This window comes from Nyctereutes procyonoides, unplaced genomic scaffold (genome assembly GCF_905146905.1).
Source record: "Nyctereutes procyonoides isolate TBG_1078 unplaced genomic scaffold, NYPRO_anot_genome, whole genome shotgun sequence".
In the NCBI taxonomy this organism is placed as follows: Eukaryota; Metazoa; Chordata; class Mammalia; order Carnivora; family Canidae; genus Nyctereutes; species Nyctereutes procyonoides.
Window position 1 is genome coordinate 13,573,172 of NW_026575128.1, and position 15,740 is coordinate 13,588,911.

A 15,740-nucleotide genomic window follows, 5' to 3' on the forward strand; every position below is an offset into this window, starting at 1 on the left:
TTTTGAGTATGGCCATAATGTGAGAGAAAAGGGGAAACACAGGAGGAAGAATGGGTTTTTCCCACTCAGGTGCCAAAACAATACAGTGGGGTGGGGGGAAAGAATAGTCTTTTCAACGAATGGTGCTGGGATATAACTAGATATCCACAAAGAATAAAATAAAGTTAGACCCTTACTTTATACAATATGCAACAATTAACTTAAAGAATCAAATATCTAAACAAAAGAGGTAAAAGTATAAAACTCTTAGAAGAAAACACAAGGAATTAACCTTAGACTCAATAGTCAGTTGCATTTCTACACTAAAACCAGCTGCATTTCTAACAAACAATCTGAAAAGAAAATAATGAAAACAAGTCCATTTACCATACATGAAAAAGAATAAAATATTTAGGATGTGAAACCAAGTATTGGAAAACCAAGTATTCCCAACCAACAAGGTGAAAGACTTGCACAGTGAGAGCTAAACATTTCTAAAGAACTTTAAAAAGACATAAATAAATGGAAACACATCTCATATTCATGGATTGGGAGATTTATTATTTTTAAAAAGATTTATTTATTTATTTATTTATTTATTTATTTATTCATGAGAGACACACAGAGAGAGGCAGAGACATAGGCAGAGGGAGGGGCAGGCTCCCAGGGAGCCTGAGGCAGGCCCAGTCCTAGGACCCCAAGATCACAACCTAAGCCAAAGGCACACGCTCAACCACTGAGCCACCCAGGCGTCCTTGGAAGATTTATTATTGTTAAGATGTAAGTACTACCCTAAGTGATCTACAATTCAATGTAATCCTTACCAAAATCCCACTGATGTTTTCTGTAGAAATAGAAAAATCATCCTAAAATTTATATAGAATATCAAGGGACCTTGAGTAGCCAAAACAGTCTTAAATTACAAAGAAGCAAAACTGAAGGACTCACATTTCTTGATTTCAAAACTTATTACAGAGCTACAGTAATCAAAACAGTGTGATTCTGGCACAGAAATAGATATATATATAGGCTAATGGAATAAAATAGAAAGCCTAGAAATAAATCCTCAAATATCTGGTCAAGTGATGTTCGACAAAGGTGCCAGGACCATTCAATGGGAAAATGATAGTTTTTCAACAAATGTTGCTGGGAAAACTGGATATCCACATGCCACAGAATAAAGTTGGGCCCTTCCTTACCAAAACGCCATATACAAAAATTAACTGAAACTGGTTCAAAGACCTAAATATAAGACCTAAACCTGTAAAACTCTTAGAAGAAAACATAGGGCATAGGACACCTGGGTGGCTCAGCGGTTAAGTGTCTGCCTTTGGCTCAGGGAGTGATAGTGGAGTCCTGGGATCAAGTCCCACATTGGGCTCCCTGCATGGAGCCTGCTTCTCCCTCTGCATGTGTCCCTGCCTCTCTCTCTCTCTGTGTGTCTCTCATGAATAAATAAACAAAATCTTAAAAAACAAAAAAGGAAAAAACAAGGCAAATTCTCCACAGCATTGGATCTGGCAATGACTTCTTCAATATGACACAAAAGGCACAGGAAAAAAAATATAGAAATTGGACATTATGAAAATTAAAAATTTTTGTTCATGAAAAGAAAAGACAGTATAACAGAATAAAAATTGAAAAACACAGAATGGGAGAAATATTTGCAAATAATATATCTGATAAGTGGGATTCCACTTATTCAGAACAAATAGAGATCTTAAACTCAACAACAAAAAACAAACAACCTGATCCAAAATGAGTAGAAGAGTTAACTAGACACTTCTCCAAAAAAGATATACAAATGGCATTGAGCAGATGAAAAGACGCTTAAGGGATGCTTCAGTGGCTCAATGGTTGAATGTCTGTCTGCCGTAGGCTTGAGTTGTGATCCAGGGGTCCTGGGTCCAAGTCCAGCATCAGGCTCCCCACAGGAGCCTTTTCTTCTTCTGCCTATGTTTCTGTCTCTGTGTCTCTCATGAATGAATGAATGAATAATTAAATAAATAAATAAATAAAATCTTAAAAAAAGGGAAAAGATGCTTAACATCACTAATCATTAGGGAAATGCAAATCACACCCATTAGGATAACTACCATCAGGAAAAAAAAAACCCAAAACAGAAAACAAATGTTAGTAAGAATGTGGAGAGATTGGAATCTCTGTGCACTTCTGGTGGAAGTGTAAAATGGTACTGCCACTATGGAAAACAGTGTGGCTGTTCCTCAAAAAATTAAAAATGGAATTACTATATGATCCAGCAATTCCATTTCTGGGTACTTATCCAAAAGAATTGAAAGTAAGGTGTTGTACACCCATGTTCACAATAGCTAAAATGTAGAAACCACCCATGTATCCACTGATGGATGAATAGATAAATAAAATGAAGTATATAGGGCCAGTGAAATATTATTCAGTTTTTAAAAGAAAGGAAATTCTAACATATGCTACAGAATGGATGAATCCTGAGGACATTACGTTAAGTGAAATAAGCTAGTCACAAAAAAGATAAATACTACACGATTCCACTTATACAAAATACTAGTAGTCAAAATTGTAGAGTAGTCAGAATTACAGAGACAGAAAATAGAGTGGTGGTTCCTGGGGGCTGGGGAGATAAAGAAATGGGGGACTATTGTTTACTGGGTATATATTCTTTTTTTTTTTTATTTATGATAGTCATACAGAGAGAGAGAGAGAGAGGCAGAGACATAGGCAGAGGGAGAAGCAGGCTCCATGCACCGGGAGCCCGACGTGGGATTTGATCCCGGGTCTCCAGGATCGCGCCCTGGGCCAAAGGCAGGCGCCAAACTGCTGCACCACCCAGGGATCCCCTGTTTACTGGGTATAGAGTTTCAGTTTAACAAGCTGAAAAGAGTTATGAAGTTGGATGGTGTTGATGACTGCACAACATTATGAATGTATGTAACATCACTGACTTGTACACTTTTAAAAATGTTTAAGATGGTAAATTTTATGTTATGGGCATTTTACTACAGTAATGATGTTGGGAAAAAAATCAGAAATGTGTCAGAATTTTCAACAGTCACCTTGAAAGCTAGAAGACGATGGAATGTTGTCTTCAAAATTCTGAGAGAAAATTATTTCCAAAGTCTAATTCTATACCTAGCCAAACTATCAACTAAGTTATGAATTTTAACAGACATTTTCAGCCATTTGAGAGCTCAAAGAATTCACCCGACATTCCTCCACTCAATCTCAAGAAGCTACCCATAAAAATAATAAAATAAATCAGAAAAAAGATATACTATCCAGGAAACAGAAGATATGACACAGAATAGCACATTATCTGTGTACCGGGCCTAGAGAGCAACCAGTCCAGGTTAGAATGGGAGGAGAAGTCTTTGGGAGAAATGCCTCCAGAAAAGTATATGGACTGATAGATTGTTTGATATCTTTCAGTATTTGAAAATGTTGTTGAGATGTGTTTGACAGATTAAAAACATTTGGGAAAAAAATAGTGATAGATTTTGAAAAACTAAGCATACGAGAAAAGGACATTAATAACAACATGAGAGAAGAAAGTTCTATGAGAGAAGGAACAAAATCAACCATTGGATCAGTGGTAAGTAAGCATTTACATAATCAAAATAATATAAGTACTAATTTTTCTCTTTAACCAAAAAATACCATGTAACTATATTGGGACAGTAAAAGATGAGGTATAAGTGATTATTCATCATAAAGTAGTTAATAAAAGGATATCTAAAATTATTAAATTAAGAAATGCAACATAGTAATATTTTACCAATAAGGATTGAAAGAAACATGTAAAACAGTTGAGAGTGGTTGCTTTTGGAAAGAAGGATTAAGGGGAGGTGGGCGGGGGGTGGGGGTGACTAGGTGACGGGTACTGAGGTGGGCACTTGACAGGATGAGCACTGGGTGTTATTCTATATGTTGGCAAATTGAACACCAATAAAAATAAATTTATATTTTTTTAAAAAAAGAGTGGAGCTGAAAGATCATGCAGCAGCTCTGCAGGGGACACCCTCCCCACCTCAACCATCCTTTAAAATTCTGCCCAGACTTTCACAGACTTTCCTTCCTCCCCTAGATAGAGACACCCACTTCCTTCCAAGATCCCCTTGTCCCTAGGTCTCTATCAAAGCACTCATTACCCTGTATCTGTATCTTCTCTTTGTAGTCTAAGTACGCATCTGCCTTGGGCTTCTGAAGGTAGGTACTAGTCTGCTCTCTGCAATTCCAGCATCCACCACACAATTCCACTCAAAGCTGGCTGAATGAATAAAACAAGTAATCAGGGGTGAGCATGGATGTGGAGAACAGGAGGAACAGAAGGTAAAGGTCTCCCTTTTACACGTTGCAATTTGCCATCATTTTTTGAGTGGGTGGTGGGGGCTGCTCTCTACTTCACAAGAATCTTGGGAAAAGTTCATTTTCTCTGGTGGTAACACACTAAGGGTGGCAACTAACTGTGTTCGATTTTGCATATTTTCTGCAAGTAATAAGCACTATTTAGAATAACGTAACTATCTTTTAGCGATCCGTGTGGAAGGTTTTTCAAGATGCAGTACACAAATGCAAGAGCTCGGTGAAGCAGCTAGACCCAGCCCTGAGTTACAGCACGCTCTTTTTCTGTGCTCACTCTGCATAGGCCGTCCCAGCCCCCCAGGCTTCCTCTCCAGAGGCTCCGGGCTGGTTGCCTTTTCCCTGCAGCGCTGTGATGGAGCAAGCCCAGAGTTCATGGAAAGATGCCCAGAGCCCCAGGCTGGGCCAGAGAGGTAAGTGCAGGATGCAACGCTGAGAGGGAAGGGAGGAGACAGCCCGCCCCACCGCCCGCCCGCCCGCCGGTCTCCTCGGCAGCATCCTTCTCCGCCCCTCCCTTCCGATACCTTCTGGTGCCCGTAGAACCAGTGGGTGGGGGGCGCGGGGAAGGGGCACAGGTCTCGCAGCAGCCGCAGCCTCCGCAGGTAGAGCTTGATGGCCTGCAGCAGCCCCAGGGCCAGGCAGAAGGCGAAGGCCAGGTACAAGGGCCGCGCCCAGCGCGTCTCGATCCAGGACGACTCCATCCCTGTGCACCAGGCAGGGCGCGCGTGAACTCGGGGCCCGGGAGGGGGGAGCCCTCTGCGCTCGCCGCCGGGAGAGGTCCCCAGCCCACGGCGACTCCGTGCCCTCAACAAGCTCCTTCCTCCCCGGGAGGAGGGAGAGCTCTGGGAGGGACAGCTCGGGCTTGGCCAGCGGAGGCAGGCACGAGTTCCCGGGTTTCTAACCCTTTATCTTTAAAAAAAATTTTTTTTTAATTTCTTTTTATTGGAGTTCAATTTGCCAACATATAGCATAACACCCAGTGCTCATCCCATCTAACCCTTTATCAGTAGAGAGCAATCTTCATTCAGGGCGACTTCTTAATGCCCCTCTGGAATGTCACACTTCAGCTGTGACAGTTTTCAATCATGGGAAGTCAGAATTTAGGTGTTGAAATAATTCCAAGGCCGAGGCCATTGTCTTTCTTCGTTGCCACAAATAAATGGTAAACTGCTATGTTTAAAAAAAAAAGACCAATAAAGAATAAAGTTATTATTAAAAAAAAGAACAAAATAAAACATCCCCAAACTAAAAATCTCCCCTGCTCTGAAATTTTGTCAAAACTCATGGGGATCTTGGGGCTGGGGATGGATATGTGTAGTTATTATACTCATATATGGCTTGTCCGGTGGTGTGCTGGTAAATGTTCAACAATTGGTCCTCACTTGGATTTCTAGCATTTGCCAATGTCCATCATGTACTATTTTAAACTGCAGAAGACACTACAGATACAATCAGGGCCCACTACATAATTTGGATCCCAGTGCAAGAAAAAATGTGGGATCCCTTGTTAAAAAGTTATTAACAATTTCAAGGTGATGACGGTAGAGCATTAAACCAAGCATATGCCCTTCTGAGTATGGGGCCTTGTTCCGGGCCCATGAAGCCATCCCTGGATACAAGGGACATAAATAGCCTTGAGAACATAGATAATAGGAAAATGTAGTAAGATAATTAGAAAGTAATGTGGTTTAGGTATTTATTACCTAAGAGGTGGTGAACTAGGATCCAACAGATCTGACTTCCCAAGCTGCTATTCCCCATTCCCAGCCTTCCTTATAGGCATTCCCAAAATTCATTCATTCATTCTTTCATTTATTTATGCTAAGAAAGGCACATGTTAGCTGTTGGATTTACAGCCTTGAACAATAAACTCAATCTCTGCTACAACTCCCTATTTTCTTCCCTGTCACTGCCCCCAATACTCAAGCCCCCACCCCAGTCTCCATTGCCAGGTTTTTTGCTAAGTTAATAATTAAGACAGACTCCATTGGTGATAACTTCATATGGACTAAGTACCAACCCCTGGAATGTTCCACTATGTCCCACACATTAAATGTTACAGCTCCCTCTTCCCCAGACCTTGCCTTCTCCTGCCTATCTCCATTCCTCAAGTAGAAGTTGTTATTTGACTGTGTCTCAGAATCTTCTGGTTTATACAGTCTCCTCTGGGTGACTCATAGCATTTTAGTTTCTTCAGATTCTTCCTCTGTACCCTGCCCCTTCCCCAAATCATGATAAATATATAATGGCTTTCACATAACCACATCATGGTGACCAGGCTGAGGACCTCAGACTCATGTTCTGCCTTGGGTCTAGCCAAGCTAGTCTTGGCTTCATGACATCTAGTCTGCTCTGGTCCTGGGGTCCTCTGGGCTGACTGACAAATAGTAGAGTGGAGTTCGTGAACTTCCAGTTAGTTGTCTCAGCAGGGTCGGGACCTGGGGACTAACCTAGTCTTATTCAGACTCTTGCTAAGGATGTAAATCCCTTCTGAGACGTGGCTGGTCCATCCACTGTATTCTGTATACTTCCTTGGAAAACAAATAATTTTGACACTTTTTGTACTATACCCAAGAGCTTAAGAGAGGCTTAAGGGTGCTAGCTCAAGTCTTCTCTCTGCTTCACTGCCATTTTCACTCTGGTTCCTCTCCAAAAGGAAGCAAAGCAAAATCTATCTAAATCTCTACTTCCAGAATTTTAGCCTAGAGGGAGAAAATCAGATGCTCTCCTGACCTCGGGCTTTACCACTTCTGCTAAAATTTACCCTGGTCCACGAGGCTGGAAGAGGTGGGCTTTTTCACAACTTCCACTTATAAGGTAGAAACTTCCTTATGATACAGTCTGTGTCCTCTCTACCCCTGATTGAGACTTAAAATCTACAGCCTACTCCAATAGGACATGCTAATGGGACATACAGGAAGTTAGAAAATTATTCTGGCCAAAGACTGGCTTTCAATACTAATTGCAACATGAAAATCCCACTTTGGAGACCAATAGCAGAACATGTATCCCTTCCTTCTTTTGGCAGACCTGTGCAAATGTCCATTGACTTGAATTTCCTTGGCTGGAGGACTGGGGATAGGGACACTGAAAAAGCCTAGAAACATGGTCAGCCCAGGTTAAGGAGTTCAGATTTTACAAAAAGTGATGGGAATCCACCAAAGGGACTTAAGATGGGACGTGACATAGGTAGTAGATCATAGCTATTTGGGAGATAATAATAGGCAAATATTTATTGGGTGCTTACTTAGTGTCAACTACTATTTTAAAATGATTTACATGTAGTAACTCATTTAGTACTCATAATAAAAATTTGAGGTAGCTATTACCATTATCCCTATTGTATATATATGGAAACTGACACACACAGAGATTATGAAGTTTGCCCAAGACATCAGAGGGTGAGAATGGGGATCAGGATTTAAATCTGGCCATTCTCAAGAATCCAGGTCCTAGGATCTTAACAAGGACAGGAATAAAGGATATGTGTATGGAGTGGGTGAAAGACTGGCACTAGAAGACCACTTCTGACACTTTTGCAATATTCAGATAAGGTGTGATAGTGGCCTGGCAAGGGGGAGTGCCATGGAACAGAGAGGCAGAATGAGTGGGAGAATATTGGAGAGTGTTTTTGATGGAGTTGGTAATCAGATGTGCACCCAGTAGGGAAGAAATCTAGGATGATCCCTGTGTTTCTCCACATTGAGATAGAGCAAGAAGAATCACTCTTTTCTCTTGCTCTGCCTCCAGCCCCCTTCCATGTGTCTTCTGTTCTTCTTGAACCTGCCCTTAGGACTTACCTCCTCAGGAATGCTTCTCTAACCATCCAGCCCTTTGGGAATCTATCCTATGAACAATCGAAGCACTCATTTTCATACCTCTCATTTGATACTTCATTTATTCATATTTTCATTTATGACTCATTCCATAGTTAGCAATTCTATGCACCTTCATTATATATCTCTTTTCATGTTTGACTTATCTTCCTGGAAACTCCATGATGGTGCAAACATTTCCTCTCCTCATCTCTTAGATTCCTTTGGAGCCCAGCTCTGAGCTAGGCACATAGTAGATGCTTTACTAATAGTTATTTAATATGCTTTAGAAATAGCTATTCACTTGAACTGGACAAACTTTTTGAGGGCTTTTAGGAATGAGCAGAATGAGGAATGTAAAATGTAGGTATATGACCTACACAAGAGGACAACAAAGAAACGGAGACATCCTAGGTCAAGGGATTTGTCTCCTAAGACAATAACCATCAGGCACGGTGTGGGAAGGGAGGTGAAGAGAAGAAGAATGAAGTAAAATGACAGCTGTTTTCATAGTGGGGAAAACACTCCCTTAGTGTTCCTAAGGGAGATAGTGCTGATAAAGAGGAAGAATAGAAGGTGCTGAGAGAAGGGCATTGAGAGAAAAAATAGGGCCAGGGGATGAGTAAGTTGTTGAATAGAAGGAATGAGCTGGATGGGGTAGGGCATAGAAACCTCATAGATGTCAAGTCCCAGACAGCTTTATGAAAAATTTGAGACTATGCAGTGATCTCTTCAGTCTGTTTTTGACAGCACGTAAGTTACAATTTTGAAGACATCCAGCTGGGAAGACCAACGCATTAGAGGCATAGGAGGCAGGATGGGGGGGGGGGGCGTGGGCAGCTTACATCTCTGATGCCAGATAACCTCAATTTTCTCAGAGTATTCTGAGGCATCTTCTGCCCTGGCAGGGGCAGAGAGGACTGAGTGCCTGAGCAGGGCAGGGATTTGGAGCAGCTGCTGTGGTGATGCTGAGGGCATCGGCAAGCAGTTGTTAAGTGGAATTTACATAGCAGGTTCATGCAGAGGGCCCAGGACACATGATTCCATTATGTATTTTCTCCCACAACAGTCCAGAATAAGAGAATGGAAATATTCAGAAAGGAAGCATAGAGCCAGTCTCTATCTTCATTGCTGCATCCTGTACATCAGCCAGTGCTGGGCAATGCCAGGATACAAAGATGGATCGAGTGTACACCTCTTCCTGGGACAGCTCACAGCCTTGGGGAGGGGACAGATATAGTACAATGGATAGCTGATATGACTGGAAGGATCTTTATGGATTATCTCGACCTCATCTAGTCTTATGAATAAAGAAATTAAGTAAAAAAAAAAGCAGCTTTTCCTGAGCCCCTTTCTCCAGGCTGAGAATTCCAAGATTTTCTCTCCTTTCATCTTTGCTGCCTGTGTGCCACACCAGTTGTGTTGATCTCTCCACCTCTTCACTCCTTCAGATGACACAACCAGTGAGTCAGGAAACCATTGATTGTGTCTAGCAGTGTTGGTGTGTTACCTTAAGTGATTTGAATATTTTAAAAACTGAGTCTAGAGCTGTGAGCTTCCAGAGGAGGAAAAGGAGCAAGCAGAGAGATTCGGAGGGACATGAGGAGCACCAGGTGTTGTGGGATACAAGGAGACAATGCTGAAATACTTTATTTTTTTTATGATAGTCACACAGAGAGAGAGAGGGGCAGAGACATAGGCAGAGAGAGAAGCAGGCTCCATGCACCGGGAGCCTGACATGGGATTCGATCCCGGGTCTCCAGGATCGCGCCCTGGGCCAAAGGCAGGCGTCAAACCGCTACGCCACCCAGGGATCCCTGAAATACTTTAAATGATAGCCAGATGTTGAGTGGTCTTGAGACAAGGATCGAGTTTGAAATGTGTTTCTTGGAATCAGTGACATGGAAGTCAGCTATAACCATAGAAAGAGTTGTTAAAGTAAAGTGATGGATATCCATTGGAAGAAAGACAGTCTCTTCAATAAATGGTGCTGGGAAAATTGGACATCCACATGCAGAAGAATGAAACTAGACCACTCACTTTCACAATACACAAAGATAAACTCAAAATGGATGAAAGATCTAAATGTGAGGCAAGATTCCATCAAAATCCTAGAGGAGAACTCAGGCAACACCCTTTTTGAACTCAGCCACAGTAACTTCTTGCAAGATACATCCATGAAGGCAAAAGAAACAAAAGCAAAAATGAACTATTGGGACTTCATCAAGAAAAGAAGCTTTTGCACAGCAAAGGATACAGTCAACAAAACTAAAAGACAACCTACAGAATGGGAGAAGATAGTTGCAAATGACGTATCAGATAAAGGGCTAGTTTCCAAGATCTATAAAGAACTTATTCAACTCAACAGCAAAGATACAAACAATCCAATCATGAAATTGGCAAGAGACATGAAGAGAAATCTCACAGAGGAAGACATAGACATGGTCAACACGCACATGAGAAAATGCTCTGCATCACTTGCCATCAGGGAAATACAAATCAAAACCACAGTGAGATCCCACCTCACACCAGTGAGAATGGGGAAAATTAACAAGGCAGGAAACCACAAATGTTGGAGAGGATGCGGAGAAAAGGGAACCCTCTTACACTGTTGGTGGGAATGTGAACTGGTGCAGCCACTCTGGAAAACTGTGTGGAGGTTCCTCAAAGAATTAAAAATAGACCTGCCCTACGACCCAGCAATTGCACTGTTAGGGATTTACCCCAAAGATTCAGATGCAATGAAACGCCGGGACACCTGCACTCCGATGTTTCTAGCAGCCATGTCCACAATAGCCAAACTATGGAAGGAGCCTCGGTGCCCATCGAAAGATGAATGGATAAAGAAGATGTGGTTTATGTATACAATGGAATATTACTCAGCCATTAGAAATGACAAATACCCACCATTTTCTTCAACGTGGATGGAACTGGAGGGTATTATGCTGAGTGAAGTAAGTCAATCGGAGAAGGACAGTGTATGTTCTCATTCATTTGGGGAATATGAATAATAGTGAAAGGGAATATAAGGGAAGGGAGAAGAAATGTGTGGGAAATATCAGAAAGGGAGACAGAACATAAAGACTCTTAACTCTGGGAAATGAACTAGGGGTGGTGGAGGGGGAGGAGGGCGGGGAGTGGGGGTGAATGGGTGACGGGCACTGAGGGGGACACTTGTCGGGATGAGCACTGGGTGTTATTCTGTATGTTGGCAAATTGAACACCAATAAAAAATAAATTTATTATTAAAAAAAAGAAATAGTGAAAGGGATTATAGAAGATGGAAGGAAAATGAGAGGGAAGAATTAGAAAGGGAGAGAAAATATGAGAGATTCCTAACTCTGGGAAACAAACAAGGGGTAGTGGAAGGCGAGATGGGCGGGGGGATGGGGTGACTGAGTTTCAGGCACTGAGGAAGGCACTTGACAGGAGGAGCAGTGGGTGTCATATGTTGGCAAATAGAGCTTCATTAAAAATATATTAATAAAATAAAATAAATGGGAGTTCCCCTTTGTACCTAGAGAGAATATTCTCTATCTGTTCATTCTCCACATAACATGAATATGTGTCTCGATTCTTAGATGTCGAAGGAATAGAATCCTAAGTTCTCTCCTTATCCACGACAAACATTCAAACCCCAAGGGTTCCATCATTTTATGATGCTATATTATTCCCATTGATGGCACTGACATTTTGTAATTTTAAGCTATCTACTCCTATTCCCAACTCCAAGAACATAACTCCTGCAGGATTTCTGTCTTTATTGATACTCCTTTTGGATATCATCCGGATTTGATGTAATGATAAGATAACTCCTTGTTGACAACTGCAAAAAAATATATACCGGCCAGTTAAAATAATGACTCTGGGGCCCTACGTGGCTCAGCACTGGTGTGTATGTCTTGGCTTAGGTCATGATCCTGGGATTCTGGGATGGGGCTCCCTGCTCAGTGGGGAGTCTGCTTTTCCCCCTGCCACTCCCCTGGTCATGGGCTCTCTCACTTTCTCAAGGAAATACAGAAACATTTTGTATAAAAATAATGATGACTCAGTACATTGCACCTTCTCTACAAGGAGATGTTGGCTTCAGGAAGAGGCTCAGAAATACCATACAATTCTAATTCCCAAGATTTGATCGCTAGAGAGGGAGAGCCCTGGAGCAGGGAGAGTTCTTCTTTCACCCTTACGGGGTTGAGTACATCAAGTATATCAGGAAACCCACTCTCATTCTTCAGATGGCCCACTCCCAGGGAGCCCTCAGGTTGATGGAGAGAGCAGCTGGTGACCACATCTGAGGTCCCTGCCATGGTCTAGTCTACCTTTTAGCTCACCTCTGCTCTGAATCCCAGCCCTGCCACATCCCAGTCATAGGCAAGTTGCTCAGCCTCTCTGAGGCTTAGGTGCTCAGGTGAACAACGGGCATTGGGCCTTCCTTGGAGGGTTGTTGTGAGATGGATTAGTCAATGCATATTCCCCTAGGGCTCATGGATAGTACTTGGTAAACGTGAGTTGTCCCTTGAGCTGCTCTCTAACATAAGCCTCCAGTTCTTTCTGCTTCTCACCCTGGTCTGGATATCTACTAATCTGGTCACATGTGCTGTGCCATGTCTGCCTCACCTCTCCTGCTACACTATCATTCCCCTCAGAGTGATGAGAAGCGACTCTCATAGCAGCTGCCAAGCTGTGTGAGCAAACACCTGGCCCCGCAGGCAGGTATGGCCATTCTTCCCTCTTCTGCCCCACAGGATTCTTAGTCTTGCTCTCCTTTTATGCCCTTCACCACAACCCAAATGTGTGGCCAAACCCAGAGGTATGATGGCCTTGGGAGGATGGTATGGGGGAATCTCTGCATGCCAATCCTTCCTCCTGTTCCATTTCTGGGTGTGTCATGAGATTGAGAGGAAGAAGGAGCTGGCCACACCACCCTGAACCTGGGGTTGCTGTACAGGTGTTTGACCCTTCCCGCTTTGCACCAGATGCCTCTCGACACAGCCATGCTGTCCTGCCCTTCTCAGGAGGATCAAGGTGAGGCACTTGTACTGGGATGGGAGGAGGGGCTGTTTACTAGGGACATTCCTGTTGTTTGTCACTTCCTACATTTCCATGGGTGTTGCAGATATGCCCTGACATGTTGGTGTGCTGGGAAAGAGGTGTGTGTCTCTATGCACGATAGAAATTTGGTAATCACTGCAGGCTATGGAAACTTTGACCCATTTGTCTCACTCAGTCTCCAGCCACAGTTCAGTGTCAGTGGCTATTCAATGGCTCTAGGCATTCTTGTTATTTCTTCACTTTATGAGAGTGACTTTAGTACTGGATATTGTCACATGTAGTTTTCAAGTGTTGTCAAAGTCAAATCAGGGTATAATAAAAAGATTTCTTTTGCACACATTCTCAAACCAGCCCCTCTCTCCACTCAACCCTCACACTGCACCGATGCCTAGGTGCATGTGTTTCCATCCTCAGCTGCCTCACGTCTGAAATATTTAAGCCTACAGAGGAAAATATCCTGCGATCTCTTAAGGGCCTCAGAAGTATTCAACTTGTGTCTCCAGTATTTTAGCCTCTATTCAAAAGAATTTTGGACTGCATGGAAATGATCATGAATACTTGACAGTTTTCTCCGTTGTGAAATCAGTACATACTGGGCTCTACATACCTGAATATTACACTTTGAGTCCAATTATCCAATAAGCAAGTATATAAAATGAGGATATTAAATGGCTTTTGAGAGAAAATCCACAGTTTTGTATATGTACATGACAAGTGGCATTTGAAAGTTCATGGCATATGAAATAGAAAGGACACTTGAAATGGCTGTTCAGCTGCATGACTATCCTCCTGAGTGAAGTCCTCCTGGGCTGCTGAAATTGTCCTATAAATCATATATAGTAACTTCTGTAAACTTTTTAAGTAGTTATTAGAAAAATGCATTTTAGCAAATATATGAATCTTCAGTCCTTCTGAACTAAGTGAATCTACTCTCCAGAATAGGCTTTAAGCAAACTATTCTCCAGATACTGGGCCAGGATTTGGTTTCCTCCTGGGATTACCTCCTTCCTCCTAGACATTGGTGCAAGTCATGTGGTTGTCACTAGAGATAGGAGAGGGGTAGACAGCTCAATTCCTAGCTCAGAACTAATGGAGACTTCTGTTTATTCCTTTCTGCTTTCCTATTCAATTCGGTAAACCTCATTCAATATCTAAGAATAATTATTAAGCCGAACTCTGTGCCAAGTCTATGCTATGAGATGGGAAACTGCCCTTGATTCAGGGAGTTCTCAGTCAAGAAATAAATGCCTCTACTCAAAAGACACATCATGCATTCATTCTTTCTTGCCCTCACTCATTTACTAATTGACCCTACAGCAGGACGTTCCATGTTTCTGGCACTGTCCTGTACTGGAAAGTGACGTGTCCTTGAGTAAAATACCATGTGATTCAGGGTCCAGGAATGAAGAGGCACAGCCAATGGTGGGTGGGTTGTGTGTGGGGTGGCTGAAGGCAGAGTTGGCATTGCCCTTAGCCTTGGGTATTTGGCGGGCAGAGGTGGAGAGAGGGCATTCTCTTGGATATCCTCAACAGGAGCTGGGCTGGGAGACAGAACTGGATAGGTGACCTGTGAATGTGTCAACAACCCAGAGAGGGCTTTGATGTTCGCTGAGCCCTATGGGCATGCTTACCTGTGATGGAGGACATGGGGGGTTCTGAGTATAGGAGGGTGGGGTATCAGGAGAGGGACCAGAGGCAGGAGACAGAAAAGTCCAGTTGAGCAGCAGCTGAGGGATGATAGGCAGGACACTTCTGCAGTAGAATTGGAAGGCAACAGCAGCTGGTTGAATGAGGGGCTGATGGGCAGGTAGGAGTCTGGACCCAAACTGGGAGGCAGATGGTGCAGCAGCTTGAGCATCCCTAAGGCTCTGCGCCTGCAGGGAGCTTCCCTGTTGGCATCCTGACTTCCTTACCCGACTCCATCTTGTCATTTCTATGAGAATCTGGATCCCCGTGTGCCCGCGGGATATGGTTAGGACCTGAAGTGTGGCCCAGCCCACCCCCTCTGGTGCCCTGGCCTGGCCTCCACATTGTGAAACCAGAAATGGCTGATTCAGAGAGCAAAGAACCTAATGATTAACTGTTGTAGTGATCACTTGACTTGGCTCTGAGGCTCAAAGTGTTGACCCTCCTGTAACAGGGTTTCAGGCCTGCTGAGAGCAGAGGTAAGAGGAGGAGCTAATCCTGAGGAGTGTAGACTTTTGTCAGAGGTCAAGGGGAGAGTGTTAACAAAGCAAGGCTTGGGGTAGAGATGTGCATGTGTCCTGAGGGAAGGGGATCAGGGCTGGGCCCATGCAGGCTGGCCCTGAAGGGACTGTTCCTGGCAGGGGCTTTGAGGCCACTCCTCATTTCCTTTTCCCTCACTGAACCAGGAACTGCATCGGGCAGCACTTTGCCATGAACGAGTTGAAGGTGGCTGTGGCCCTGACCCTGCTTCGCTTTGAGCTGGCACCAGATCCCTTCAGGATCCCTGTTCCTACTCCAAGAATTGTGTTGATGTCCAAGAATGGGATCCACCTGCATCTCAGGAAGCTCCTCTAA

The 15,740-nt window shown here is 43.2% G+C and overlaps 2 protein-coding genes across 2 annotated transcripts in view; one reads left to right on the forward strand and one right to left on the reverse strand.

The window, feature by feature from the left end:
• Window positions 1-5,033, reverse strand: part of LOC129520787 (cytochrome P450 4X1) — a 37,564-nt gene extending 32,531 nt beyond the window's left edge. The window contains exon 1 of the mRNA XM_055341991.1: window positions 4,857-5,033. Coding sequence (XP_055197966.1) covers window positions 4,857-5,033 — 177 coding nt within the window. The remainder of the gene's footprint in view (window positions 1-4,856) is intronic.
• Window positions 5,034-7,935: 2,902 nt separating this feature from the next.
• Window positions 7,936-15,740, forward strand: LOC129520483 (cytochrome P450 4A12A-like). Its single transcript, XM_055341483.1, has 4 exons — window positions 7,936-7,975; window positions 12,893-12,957; window positions 13,096-13,172; window positions 15,572-15,740. Exons 1-4 carry the CDS (start codon window positions 7,936-7,938, stop codon window positions 15,738-15,740), a joined length of 351 nt encoding a protein of 116 aa, XP_055197458.1.